This window comes from Andrena cerasifolii, chromosome 3 (assembly GCF_050908995.1).
Source record: "Andrena cerasifolii isolate SP2316 chromosome 3, iyAndCera1_principal, whole genome shotgun sequence".
Taxonomy (NCBI): Eukaryota; Metazoa; Arthropoda; class Insecta; order Hymenoptera; family Andrenidae; genus Andrena; species Andrena cerasifolii.
In genome coordinates this window covers 9,028,450-9,043,192 of record NC_135120.1, presented here as the reverse complement: position 1 = coordinate 9,043,192, position 14,743 = coordinate 9,028,450, and the positions used below count along the sequence as shown (strand labels likewise).

General features: G+C 44.0%; 1 protein-coding gene across 19 annotated transcripts in view; it reads left to right on the top strand.

Moving 5' to 3' along the window:
• Positions 1–14,743, top strand: part of Rg (A kinase anchor protein rugose) — a 359,505-nt gene that overhangs the window by 243,733 nt on the left and 101,029 nt on the right. For all 19 annotated transcript variants that reach the window (XM_076809081.1, XM_076809073.1, XM_076809083.1 and 16 more), the window contains exons 3-5: positions 13,980–14,106; positions 14,197–14,297; positions 14,462–14,557. In XM_076809081.1, coding sequence (XP_076665196.1) covers positions 13,980–14,106; positions 14,197–14,297; positions 14,462–14,557 — 324 coding nt within the window. The remainder of the gene's footprint in view (positions 1–13,979; positions 14,107–14,196; positions 14,298–14,461; positions 14,558–14,743) is intronic.

Here is a 14,743-nt window from a genome sequence, read left to right as displayed (position 1 = left end):
AGGAAATAAATAAAACTTTCTCGCGGCCTACAGTCCGCTACAACGATCCTCAAATTTCCACCTCGTCTGTTCGAAATTGTAATAATGTTCAGTCTTAAACTTGATAATGTATACGTCCGATTGCCGGCACACGACCTGTCTTTCGTCCTCGTTCTGTCTCCATCTCTATGTCTCCCTTTGTCGATCTTTGTACCTCGAATCCTCGCTCCTTTGAGATCTGTTATGTTAGTATCTGTCCTATCTCTATCCCGCTCTCTCTCCCTCTCTCTCCTCTCGGTCTCATCTGTCTATTGTCTTGTCTCTAGTCAGTCGTTAATTCGCAACCGGCAATCTCGAATCACGGAATTATAGTTTAACGGATTTCTCACTCAAATCGATCTCACGAGGGAAGATCCCAAAGCCGAAAATTAAAAAAATTCTGAATCTTTTTGAATATGCAGGGGATTTCCTCCTGATTACAACGCGATTTTTGTTTGCTGCCCAAATTCACTCGAAGGGGGTGAAATTAACCCCTGAAAATTCGTAAATTTTCCGATTTTGTGTTATAACCTCGCGAACTGTAAAAGATAGAAAAAAAGTTCCAAGACAAAAGTTACTTCTTTTAATTGGATCTATAATTTGGTATACAAATTATTTTACAGTTCACGAGTTATAACACAAAATCGGAAAATAACCGGATTTTCAGGGGTCAATTACACCCCCTTGGAGTGAATTTGGGCAGCAAACAAAAATTGCAATATAATCTGGAGGAAATTCCCTACATATTCACAAAGTTTCAGAATTTTTTGAATTTCTGGGTGCGGGATGTTCCCTTGTCAGTTTATTTCGTCTAAATCTAGTACATTCTCAAACATCGTCCGGGGGAATCGTTTGTCTGATAGGGTCGTTGATGTATACTAACGAGAAACAAGCAAGATTCCAGATAAATATAGGTATAGAGGTAACTGTGATAACGTTAGTACGTTGAAATTACAGGAAAGGTGGAACATAATTAATATGAATGATGCACGAGGAAGTGCTAGTTTGACTTATGTTTACCTTCAGCGGACATTGGCACTCTCTAGAGGAAATATACGTCGAAATGCAGCCCCTGAATATAATCTTGGCAGCTCGCAACATCCTGGCCTGAATCGTGATATTATAACTGAGCCCTCCGAAATCTCAAGCGTCGCTGCTCAACTTTATTCATCCTGCGTACGCGCAAGTATTAATCCCCCAACGTTGCAATGCTGTGGGATCTACCAAGTCACATTTAACTTGCGCTTTCGCGGCCTCTATCGTCGAGTATATTTGTGCGCAGCTGTGCGGGAATATTGAACGCGAGGATCTTGTAATTTCTAATTTCCCTTTCGTATTCTAAACGCTCATCGCTGAGGATAGGGGACCGACGCGGATGATTCAGAATCCCCGAAGAGGACGCTACCCCCCGATAATCCCCGGAATCGCTGATCCTGCGTCGTCTCTGATAAATCCCAACATAAAAATAGGATCGGACCTTCTGATTGCGTAAAGGGATCACCGAATATTCCGCGTAAGGGATACCGTCCCAACGTGTTCAGCCTCGAAATTCATCGAATCGACTGTTCCCAAAGGAAACGCTTGGTCCTGTAATTGTACCAACGCAATCGCGAAACTTTTGCTACAAGTTCACTCGTTTTTAACTCAAGCGTTCAAGAAATTGAGAAACCTGTGGCACTTGAGCCGAAACAACGTGACCCATCGAGCATTCGAGGAGTTGCTCGAGGCTGGAAATGCTCACCTTCCCATTCAACTATCCGAAAGATTCGACATAGCGGAAGACAGATTGACAGCTTCTGGTTTGCCGTTTCAATGGTTCCGCGTTTTTCGTCGCTGCTGGAAGCTCGCTCGGTTCTCGCTGCTGTGTTTGCCGAACGCTTTCGCGCGGCTCGTCTATCTTCCGCGACACGTTCGCGAGCATTACGACCGCCAAACGCCTTCTTACCTAACGCGGAGCGAGAAACTCGTTGGTCAGCAGTTTTGACTTTGCGCTGTCCAACCCACAGTTCGAAGAACTTACCACGCGGTGCACGTAAGCACCACGCGAGACTTACGCTTCTGGTGCAGAATTTCGTACGTGTCTACCGTGGGTATTTACGAAAATTACCATTTTTCGCGACTGTTAAATAACAACCTCGCGTTTCGACACTAATCGAACCTTTCCCTCTGGAAAAATTAATACAAATTACTAAGAATTATCTTGAAAATGTTTAAAATCAACCTGCGACAGCTAGGGAGTAAATGTTATCGCCGGCCTAAGGAAACGTGAGACCCCAAGTGGCTCTACTTCTCAACGTGGTCTGGTAACAGTGTGTTCTCGAGTAACGTACACGACAGTGCGCAGAGGAAATGTTACGTTCTTGGAATTCTTGCGAATTTAACCAACTCACATCGCTGGTAACCTAATGAACCACTGTGTCAGCAGCGGTGGTCGTAGTAGTCGCGCGTAAAACACGATACAGCAATTTTAGGATCGTGTACTCTGAATTACAACGAGGCCTCGACCGATTTACGAAGCATTCGGCGCAGCACAGGCCCAATATCTTCTGATCCCAGCCGCGTCATTAGGTTACGTTCGCACGGTAATTAACAATTCCACGTGCAATTTCCCGTTCGCGTGAATCCGCTCCGCCCGCTTTATCATCGAGGACCGTGTTTCGCGGGCGCCGCGACACTTTTTTCCGGCAATTTACATTATGCTGGCTATAGAATTGCCATTGATTCGAGTATCGCAACTCACACAGCTTCGACGGAATTCGTGCAATTGTATTAATTCAAATGTACCTAATAATGTAATCGAGCTACTGATTCCATTTCACCGTTTGCCAATGGACAGTGCGCGCGTTATCACTGAAAGCGTAGGATCGCATTCGTCGATAGAATGATAAAGCGTATCAACCGATTTGCCTCGCCCGCTCGTAACAGACACCGGGGTAAATACAATTAAGAGCAAACAAATTAACTGTCGATGCGTCGTTGCAGCGACAAACAAATTTCGCCGGAACCGTTCCCACTAACAAGTTTGCCGAGTAGATTTAAAAATCCCTACCGGGGGACCTCTTGACAAAGTAAAGCTGACGTCGCGCTCTCGTTAAGTCTTCCCTTAAAGTAGCGAACAACTCGTCCGCGGGCTGATTAACGGTACTAACAGGCAACAACTTTTTGCGTTCCGGTCTGGCTTGCAAACTTCTTGACACTAACGCCATTCTTTCCGAACACCAGTTATAGAACCAGAGCAACGGAACTTTCGTTACGTCTATCCCCTGGCTGATAAAATTACGAAGTTGATGAAATAATGTAATTAAATTCCCGAGGCTGTTTCCATTCAATTACTAATCTCGTTTCTGGACAGACGAAAGCCAGATCGTCGAGGCATTAAAACTGATAACTGAAGCGCGTTTAAGCGGCTGAGAAATGCGTGTAATTTCAACTTCCACTGAACGTATACGTTTCAAAACGGCAGGCTTTACTTTATTCAAGAAGAAAGGGGCGGGCATTAAAGGGCAGAAAGGGCCGGTGGAAAGAGGAGAAGGGATAACGAGGCACCTTTGTGGAGGCGCGACACGAAGGAACGCGAGTCAAACAACGGGCGAGATCCTCGGAAATGATGACTGCGATCTGGTAGCGGGTGTCTATTCGTTCGCCTATTGATTGACACGTTCGGATCACTCGGAAAGTAGCGTCATTAATCCGCAGCACGATCCCATTTCCTCTCACCCATCTCGTTGGTTTTTCCTCATTTCGCCATCCTGTCTTTTCTCCCGTCTTCATTTTACATAGACGCGGCTGACAAGAAGCGCGGAGCGTTCTATTTTCTTTCAAGTTATCTCGTTACCGCCTGACGTGACAGTAATTGTACTGCTGCCTTCCATTCGCACCCGTTACAAGCCCGCAGAAAATGCTCCGCGTTTGCATGGTGCGCGGGAAACGGTAAATACGATCGACGTTCCCGGCAGCTCTTACAAAGGGCAGTGGATAAGGAGCGGGACCTACTCAATCACCTTCCAAACCTATTCGCTTCGCAAAAGACGAACGTTCGCGAGTCATCGTCCTCTCGCATCAGCAATACTTCTTCCCTTAACGAAAATTACCTGCCATTAAAGCTCGTCGCGTCTCCATAAAACTCGCGAGCAATGGGAAAACAATATTGCTAGAAACGGTTCCGGGGAGGGTTCGATGGATGGCGTAAACAGAACGGACCCTTTATACCCAACTAAATCAATGTAGGACCGCGCTTTTAGCGGGGCTGCAACTTAGGGAGATTGGAAATCCCGAGCAGGGAGAGAAACGAAAATCGCGTGGATAGCGGGGTGGGGCAGCAGAGAAAACGGGGAAGGATGGGGGGGAAAAACGCGATCCGGGCGAAAGACTTGAGCGAACGCGCGGTGAGATAGAATCTAAATTGCGTTTCGCCCAAGAGGAGGGAAACGGTCCGCGTCCTGCACCGGCATCATATTTATCTAGCTCCGCGACGGCGTACCCGTGGGCTTAGGCAAATTCCGCATATCGGTTTAGGTAGTTGCGGAGCAGCCAGGAGACGAGCTACCGAGGTAATTGAAACGTAGCAGCCCAGTATAACTCTATTTCCCTTGAGCTGCCAGACGCCGGCAAGCGAGGGCGACTTTGACGATGCATCGACGGACTCGAAATACGGGCGAAGACCCATGGAATTGGAAATTTATGCACGGCCGCTGATCGCCCTCTGCGAATTGCGGCTTGACAGCTTGTGTGGGAATCAGGGTTCTGTATATTCTAGAAAATCCTGGACACTGCACGAAACACAAAGAATTTGAAGAATTTGAAGGAAAAAAGAATTGACAAGCAAGGTACAGATAGTGTCGGTTTATTCAAGGTCCAACTGACGCGCTGCGCCTCAGAGTTTCCTCTATAGCAGCATTGAAACCAAGCAAGATGGAGCGAGCATTTAATCTCTCTTTAGGAGACCACAGTGCAGGCCACAGGGTGGACGGAAAACAGAGTGAGGTCTGAAAGACCACGTCTTAACTCGATGGGATCACCGTAAGGAATTTTTGCTATTGGGCAGACCATAACGGTCAGGAATTATTTACGTTCGCAACCGAGGAAACCTACCCGCATAAGCAAGGTACAGGAAGGACATCGTAGTATGAGCTCGTTATAAGTGCAAGAACAGAATTACACGTTTGTAAAGCGACAAGGAGTTCGCCGTAGAGCGTCTGGCCGAAAACAGAGGACGATCGAGGTAGGCCTCCGTCCGCAGCTGACTCGTCGAATAAAGTACTGTGCCCGGATGGAAAGAAGTCGGTTGAGATGTCACAGGAGCAAGAGGAATTCTTCGCTCGCATTGGCTCCCGCCGCCCGTGACCCGTTTGCTTACTCTGTATTCGTCGACGCTGTCGCGCCGGCCAATAGGGATGTACTATTCGCACCTGATATTCGGACCATAGAGTTTCTCGACCGACTTCTTTCCATCCGGGCACAGTAGTTGTTGCTAACTAGCCGAACGAACGACACGTCTGCGTTTTGTTAACCTTCCCCGATTCCCTTACATAAGATTGTCTTGCTGACGATCCGTTTGTATGAATCTCTCCGGCCATAGTAATTAGGAAATTACCCTGTAGCTTCGTGGCACAGTTACAGCTGGACCGGACGAAACAATTTACGCCGCGAGGGAAGAAATATTAGTGACCGCGAGAACCACGTTCGGGAGCAAAGTTCTCGCGACGAATGGTGTGGACGCGAGACGGTAGTCGTCAGGGCGGATGAACACAGGAATGCACGGCACGCTGAAGCCAATTCCTGGTTATTCCAGAGAATGCCGCAAGCCTCCGTGCGATCGCTAAGTTATGACGTCTATAATACCGGTTGGTATTTCATTGTTACCATTTACGAAACGGCCATTCCATCCCTCACCACTATCGCAATTACCGCCCCGAAAGGCGCACCGTTCTTCGGGAAACTTTCCAGGCGGACACCAGCCTGCGATCAATTCACTCGTGTGCCTCTACTAATCGTCAGGGCAGACAGGAAATCACCTAGATCGTACAAAGCAAATTTAATTATTCGATCGTTATCGTATACCGAGCTACCCGTTAAAACGGAGCATCTCATGAATTTCAATACGCCGACAGGTACCAGTAAATTCATTATGAGGGATGGCCCACTAGATCAACTCCACCGACACTTTCGACCCAAGCAGTTGCTTCTTTAGACACTATGTTTTATCATCCACGGCCGCGGAGACTTAACGGCTGGCTGCGTCAGGATTTCATCCTAGGTGGACAAATATGTGCCTGTGGCATATGTTTTAATTATCTTTGTTTTACCCACGTCTCCATTCGAGCCCAGCCAAATATTTACCGTCCAATATTGGCGCAATATTCGCACCGTTGAATATCGATCTTTGTAACCGTAAGGCGAATGTAACCGGGAGGAGTGTGCGAGAGAAGAAGGAAACGTAAGCCGTTATAGGAGGGCGTATATAGAAAATGTAAATGGAAACCGTGTGCAATGTACAGGGCGCAGTGTCAATGTTTGCCATTCGCGAAGACCACGGAGCTTATCCTAACCATTACTCCTGCCATCAGCAGTAATACAGCGCTATATCTCCAGCCGATTTCATCCACAATTTACATAAATACAGGCCGCCGGCGGCGGGCGCGTATCACTCGGGGCTAATAAATTGAATTCGTCTGATTTCATTCGCGGTTTTAGGAAGTTAGATTTCTCTCTGCCATTTACTTTCTTTCCCACTATCCGTGCTCCCCAGTCGCTCGCCTCCTTTGTCGCTCAGTGGCATACCACGGATATGAGAAACACAGTAATCCCGTTGTAATTTGAAAAACAAACGAATGTCAATGACATTCTAATTGCTCCTATTTTAATAAGACTTGAATTGGACTATATGAAATCCAGCGAAATGTACAGAGGGAGACGAGAAAGAACCTATTTCGCATGTTGCCGACGCACAATTAAGAAAACTGATTGTTAGTAGGGGAATTAATAACGCTGCCTTAAAGGCAAGCGTTTTCGTCCGTACGTACAAAGATAATAGCTGGCTACATTATTAAAAACGGCGGAGCGGAAAGAAGATGTGAAAAATAGATGAATTCCGTTCTTTCATTACAGTCGCTTGGGGAAAAGAAAACGCGGGGAAAATTGTTTCCCTCCGTTATTATGCTGCTCTTTAAGTTACGCCACTTCGGATATTTCCACGGGTAACCAGTAATTTAGTATTCGAGAAATGTTTAATCCTTCTGCGGGGAGCATTTGAATCGCTAATGCGTCTGAGCACACGGACATTAATTAGGGATATTTAAATTCCTGCAAGCTTTCTCTGAAACTTCCCAAGAACATAAAAAAAAAAGCTGTAAGGCTCGCAGCGTTTCTGGAATTACTCTAAGCGAGTATAATCAAGAAAACTGTCTTGGAAGTTTATACAGGGCGAGCCATATCTGCTTGGAGAAAGTAAGCTTCCGTAAAATCTTTCCACTGGCGATGGAAAAAATCTAATTTAACAAGGTTCGATGCTGTGTTGGCTCTGTAGAGACCGTTCGTTTGTTTTTCCGAAACGTGCAGTTCAAATATTTGTACAGCGAGAGCTTTTCATGTTAATTAGTCTGGACTGCTTTGGGGGCTCCGGACCGCTTCGAGTGGAAGTTTATTTGTTCCGCAAGTGCAAACATTTCGATTGTAAATACAAAAATGTTCGTTACTATCGATATTCCGAAAACTTCGTACGTCCGGGAACTTTCTATCGCTTTCTGAAATACAAGCAATTACTTTTCCCATTACGTTATAATCGCTGGAACGTTAACGCGTTTCTGGGTGGCTTAAATGCCTGTTTTTAATGCATGGAGATTGGAGTCGAGGACAATTCGAAACTTTCAGACAACAAAATCGCATTACGGATATTAGATTCTTCTGGCTTTTCGAACGCATCGAAGATTATGAATGCGGCGGACGATATCACCGCGATGTCAATTAAAGTCGAAAAGTTGATTAAAGGAGTCGTTGACAGTGGTGCGCAGCGGAGGATGGGCCCTGAGATAAAGCCGGGATTGTTTGTTCGTTTCTCCAAATGAGCTGGTGCTCCCCGTCTCTTTATTTACCTCACCACTCACAGCCCCTCTTCTTCCTCCCCCAAAAAAACTCATTGGCTTTGCGGCCTTATTTTCTTTCCCCCTTTATGAAAACCCGGAGGTTCATATTTCCATGAAACGTCGTAATCTCGCGTGATCGTGTATTTACTCGCGGCATATTAAGGAGGAAGGATTAAAATTTAAAACTTTGGGCAACCTGTTCGCAGTAGGTACACTCTGAGATGCCTGCTTTCATAAAAATGCACCACCGCGGTTCTAATAGCCATTAGGTAAGCTCAGAAACCCTATGATTAAGAATCCAATTTTAATAAAGTGTACTTGGAATAAATTTCTTCCACTTCGACAAAATTTTCACGACATTATCAGTGTTTCTACTTCCACCTATCTCGATTCGATAGAGGGATGGGAAATTCGAAGGGATAGAAATTTTCGCGATCGCCAGATGATCAGCAGTATCAGCACACGAAGAAACACCCTGCGATCGTATGAAATGGAACTTGTGTTCTTCTTGTGTAGAAGCTTATGCGCGGCACAGCGAGTATTCCCTTTGATGCGGGCTCTCATGACTCTAATCTCGAGTATGCTATTAGATTAGCTGTTCAGAGGACCTCAGACACCAAAGGAAGGATGTCGTAAAAGCTGCACCCGCTGCAAGAAGTTCACAGTTCACTGCTATCGAATGTCCCAAAGTTAATCGTTTATCAGGCAAACTGGAAACTATCATACGCACTGTTAGTAACATCTCAAATGTAGTATTTTTAGTCGGGCCCGATGGCTCGATTGAGGTTTGGATCGGTACGCCGCTGGGCGAACGAAACACGCGAGAAGGGTGGCGTGATTCCACGTGGCGACGATTCTTGCGAGAAGCTGTCCTCACGTCGCATCTTTCGTTTAATAATTTCTATTACGTTCACCATTAATACTGCGTTCAACTATATATATATACTGTATTCAACCGAACTTATATACCAAATAAATTATTTTGTTTCCACTATCTACTAAACAAACACATTAGAGTTTTCGCGGTTCATTTACAATTCGTCAGAAAGTAGTCGCGAACAGTCACGTGTATCGAGTAAAAGGAAAATGACGAAGAAGACGGATAATACGATGAATCTGCGAGAGCAGTCGTGGACTTGAGCTCGAAGACCGCGAGATTGGCAATCGCGAATGGAAGTGTCTCCAGGGGGAGGCAGCCTTACATTTCAATCAGCGCTAAGAGAAAGCGAAATATTGCAGCTTAAGATTATAAGCGACGAACACGGTATCGCGGGGAATGAGATTTAAATAAGATGTCAACGACGCCGTAGCCGATTCAATTTATCGGGGGACAGTATCGGCGGAAGAATCGGGAATGAAACGCGGGAGGGGAATCTGATTAAGGGTAAAAATCCACGGCGGTGGAGCTCGACGGATAAGGGCCGCTGATTCCATAACGATATAATTAACAGAAACGAAAGGGGAAAGGGAGGGGAAAAAAGGGGAGAAGAAGGTAGTAGAGAATCCAGCTCCGTTCCGTAATCACGTCGATGCGGAGAGATGCTTCAGCTCCTCTCCTCTTCCTTTTACAGCCGATACTTCCACGGTTTTTATTATCCAATGCAATAACGAGGACGGAGTTATCAACTCGAGTACAGAGATACTTAATCAAGAGCATCCCGACCGCGGTGCGTTTAAATATGCAACCGGGGGAAGTGTACGCTGACGAGGAATAATTGATAATATCCAGCAGGTGGCTCGGAAATCTACGAGAAGAGGATTCCGAGGCGTAAACTCCTCAGGTTCGCGGGGACCCCCTCAAAATCTATTGGTCGTTACGAGACCATCGAACACGGTCCGATGGTTTCCCACTTTATTCACGTCGCGGTCATCTGAGAAAAAAGGAGAGTATTTTTGTAATCTATATTAATATAGTTACAATTAAGCGTACGGAAATTTAATTACAATAATTTTTGGAGAAATGGCGGAGCTTAAAGGGCAAAGTTCTAAAATTTCGAGTCAGTTTAAGGAAAAAATCAATATATTTTGGGGTAGAAAAAATAGTAAAAATAATTTATTTTTAATTTCCGTACTGTTAACTGTAACTATATTAATATAGATTTAAAAAAATGCTCATTTTTTTCTCAGATAAACGCGACGTGAATAAAGTGGGAACCGTGTTCGACGCGTCGCGCTCCATGGCGACCTCTATAACTTGATTAAAACTGTATATTTTGTCACACAAAAATTCTAAAATACTGTCCGCTATATGCACATTTAAACCCCATATCAATGACTTTCCTACGAAGTATGGATATCTAACAAAAAATTCAAAAAAATTGCACTTTTTTCCGGGCTTCAAGGTGTTGTTCCCCCTTAACGACGAGGCTTGCATTCCTCAACTTTTCCATTCGCAGAGAGCTAGGGTAGGTGTACCGTTTGTGGCCATTGCACTGTTTTCGGCCATGTACATAATTATCTTATTTTTAAAGCGCTTGCAGATCATTATTATGTGGAGAATTTCACATCATAAATATTTTGTTTAGTATACCTTCAGAAACATAAGGTTATATTTATTGCTTACACGAATAAATAATATATTTTTTAAGAAGTGGCCAAAAACTGGTACAATACCTTAAAGTGGCCACAAATGGTGCATCTACCCTACAGCTGTTTCCCTTCGAATAAGCGTTGTGAACGAAGCTCTGCGATATCGCATCACGATCATATTCGCCATTATAAGATTACGAACGACCCAGATTTGCTTGAAACAGCTCAGATTTGCATCTCTGTAGGAGATGAAAGTTAATATTCTGCGCAATTAGTTCTCGAATGGATGGGCACGCGAAGCGGCGTTGGTCAAACACAGCAATGTTATCGGAAGAATAGACTGCCTTCGGGTGTCGCAGTCAGCTTTAAAAGCCGTACACCGATGGCAGCTTTTAGCGTGACACGGTTGTTGAAAAGTAGGTGCCAGGCCCACGAGTACGTTTTATTGCACGGAGCGAAACGGAGAGAGTTACGAGGACGAAATTGAAAAGATCCTATGAAGAAGATAATCGCACGCGATCAGCGCCGGGTCCTCGCGATTTCATCGAACTTGTATCTAAGCATACCTATATCTTATGGAAGACGAGAAATGAAATCGAAGAATGATGAATTTTACATTATTATTATTATTACAGCTCCACGTTGGATCCCCCGTTACGCGAAGAAGATCTCGTTTCGGTTACGCCTTATTGTCTACGTGTCCCATTACACATAACGTTACTGTAGGTATATGGAATGCGGCAGAATACCGATATTAGGGGGATAATACTTTCGTATTATTGCAGGGAGACATCCATTGCACGAATCGATATCCAATGTAATAACCGTTGCTTGCTTTCGAATTCTTCTGGCGTCTCTTAATGCCCAGACATTTTCTCTTTCCTTCCTCCCCTGTTACGTTACACCCTCTTGTCGTTTCGTTCGATAGAACGTCTCTAACGTTCGCAGGCTGTTGGATTGGAAGCTTGACGAGAAATGGAATGAATACTTAAATCGACTACTTCTACAACAACGTACAAATTAAGAGGAGTTCTACAGAGAATTTTGACTGAATGGTCCTCGAAACAGGATTAAGCAGAGAGATGTCACGAGGATTCGTTCGCTTTCAATGAATGGTTTTGAAATCGTGAGACCCAGAGGAAAGTAACCCAGATCCCAGCAGATGAAATTATCCACGAGAAGCTCGATCCAAATTTTCAGCTCATTTGTCCACGGTTCTGTTTCAATGCGACTCGTCACGAGTCACCAGAGTGTCCGAAGAACCGAATACCCGGGGGAATACATCCCTTAGAGGATTAAGTTTAATCGCGACGAGCCTTTTTAGCCGGGGGGGGGGGGGGCGCCCGTCCATGTACGAAAAACCGCTACACTATATTATCAGGATACCCTTTACTCTCTCGTGCGCTAAAACTTCAGCTCTTGCAGAGCAAATTCCATGCCGACGAATTTCAGCGGCATTTTCGGGATTTCAACGATACTAGTTGGATAATTCTCCTTGGCTCTCTTACTCTCCTCCCCCTCCCAAACCCTCTGTCTCTCTCTCTCTCTTTCTACGCCCATCCTGCTCTTTTCGTGGTTATCTAGCTCCCTGGCTTCTGCCGCATATTAGTAACGGATTACACGAGTTCGTCGGTTAGTTCACTTTTGATCTCCGATCTCCCGGACGAAGCCTGAATAACTTCAACTATCGCTGCCGGTTATAATAGTTTGGATATTAACTATGTTGTGCACTGCAAGTCGACCCTAAGCTCGGGTCGCGCCTAACGCTCCTGCTAATATATCTCCTAATTATTAGATTAATTACTGTTCGCTTGATATTAGACTTATTTACAACGACGGTCGGCTGTCGTGCAAAGAAGCTTAGTGTGAAATAATTCTTAAGAACAGTGATGTGATAATTGAAGGGTGGATGCAATAAGGGGACTAGCGCTCGAAAATGGGATAAATTATTGTACAAACGCTAAGAAAAATTGGAAAATTAAATGTTGTTAAAATGAATTATATAAAATATAATGTAAAGCTTGTCACGACGCACATTTTTTCTTTTTACAGTTTGTTTATCCTATCATTACTATTCGAGCTAAAAATTATAAACAAATTTTTCATCGTACAAAATCATTATTTCTTTAAATATAAATTGCGATAACTTGAGTAAATATTAATGGAGCGTTACGAAACTTAAAACATAACTTCAGAAAACTCTAGGGAAGCCGTAAAATGTATGTACAAAACCCTTATGTTAACAAATGTAATAATATTTAATTAAAAAGTAATACTGAACGTAACTCATGTTTTTCAACGTTCACCGTTAAAAAGTATCGAGGCAATTTTGAGCTACACATAACTTGCAGCGTCAAAGTTTTTCCTTAATATACAAGGAAGATTTTCACCCATTTTCACACTGATTAATAAATAATTGTAGAAGATACGACGATATATATAAATCTCGCGCTGACTGTTGGTGGCCACCTCAAGCCTTACTCAAGTTATCGCAATTTATATTTAAAGAAATAATGACTTTGGACGATGAAAAATTTTTTGTTCATAATTTTTAATTCGAATAGTAATGACTGGATAAACAAACTGTAAGTAGAAAAAATGTGCGTCGTGACGAGCTATACAACACTATACTTTTTAAAATTCAGTTTAACAACATTTAATTTTTCTAATTTTTCTTAGCATTTGGACAATAATTTTCCCCTTTTCGTGCGCTACTCCCCTTATTGCATCCGGCCCTTCAATTATACATTGAAAGAAAACTGATCAAGGATAAAGTTTCTATTATTAACCCTTCGTGGTCACGCGGAATAATTTTCAAGCTAAAGTGTCGCACCTTTACGGCTTCCAAAGGGGATTTATCGCCAAAAACAATCGCTCTTGTCCACGACCGTGGAAACTCGGCCTTCTTGAACTACAAATTTCATCATGTCAAAATTTATATTTCTAGAAAAAGTAAGTATTACGAATGTACAATTATCACTCGAAAGTCCACAGATTCAAGAATACGAAAATGGTAACTCAAAAATGACTCTGGGGTGCAGTGAAGCCCGTATTATCAGTTTGTAATTATCAGAAGGTGTGACCACGATGGGTTAAGAAGAACCTACGTATAAATTTCAGACCTCTCGGATGAAAAATATCGCAGAACTTTGTCCTATCGGAAGATCTACGAAAACACTGCAGAAACGACGTGGAGAAGAATTTAATAAAACTCTTGATACTACCAGGGTCGTAGAAAACCGAGCCGAGAAGAATGAAACGATTCCTCTCGAGCGCATTCTCGGGGATACGACTTTTAATATCCGCATATTTCACGCAACGCGCCTTACGTTTCACGTCTCTCTGTTACAGGCCGAAATATGGAGCGTCTTCATTGCAATTCTGAGGAAAAGCGTGCGAAACTTACAAGCCTGTACAGACGTAAGCCTCATAGAACACGTGTTGCATCGGTTGTCTCGCGCGGAAACTGTTGTCGCAGGTAAGTCGTTATCACGGCGATTCTAATCCCGTTCACGTAATAGCGATACACGGAGCTGACACGAAAGTGAATTCCCCTGTTCCACGATAGATTTACTGATCGACATGCTGGGAGTGTTGGCCAGCTACAGTATAACGGTGAAGGAATTAAAACTTTTGTTCGGCGCTATGAAGGCTGTAAAAGGAAAATGGGTAAGGATCCAAAAAGAACAACACTTCGTCTCGCCCGAAGTTCGTCCGCTGGCGAAAAAAGAAACGAAACTTCTAATATAGCTGTAACTTTTCTTTCGCGTATCTGCCCGCCCGTGTGCGCGCGTTGTGTTTCATCCCCTTTTTTTTTTTTATTTATAACGCAGCCACGACATTCGGCGAAGCTGTTGAACGTTCTCCGTCAAATGCCGCAACGGAACGGACCCGACGTGTTTTTCAGTTTCCCTGGCAGAAAAGGATCGGTAAGTCAATTCGCCCTTTTTCTTTCCCTCCCTTTTTTCCTTCTTCTCTGCAGCCAGATCCCTCTTACGACCTCGTCGAAGACGCCGCTCTCGATTCTAAACTCTATCAAACTTTCGATAAGGGAATTCGCCTTGTTTTACGAAACTTTAACTCGTACTTAATCCGTCGAATCGAATGACGTATTG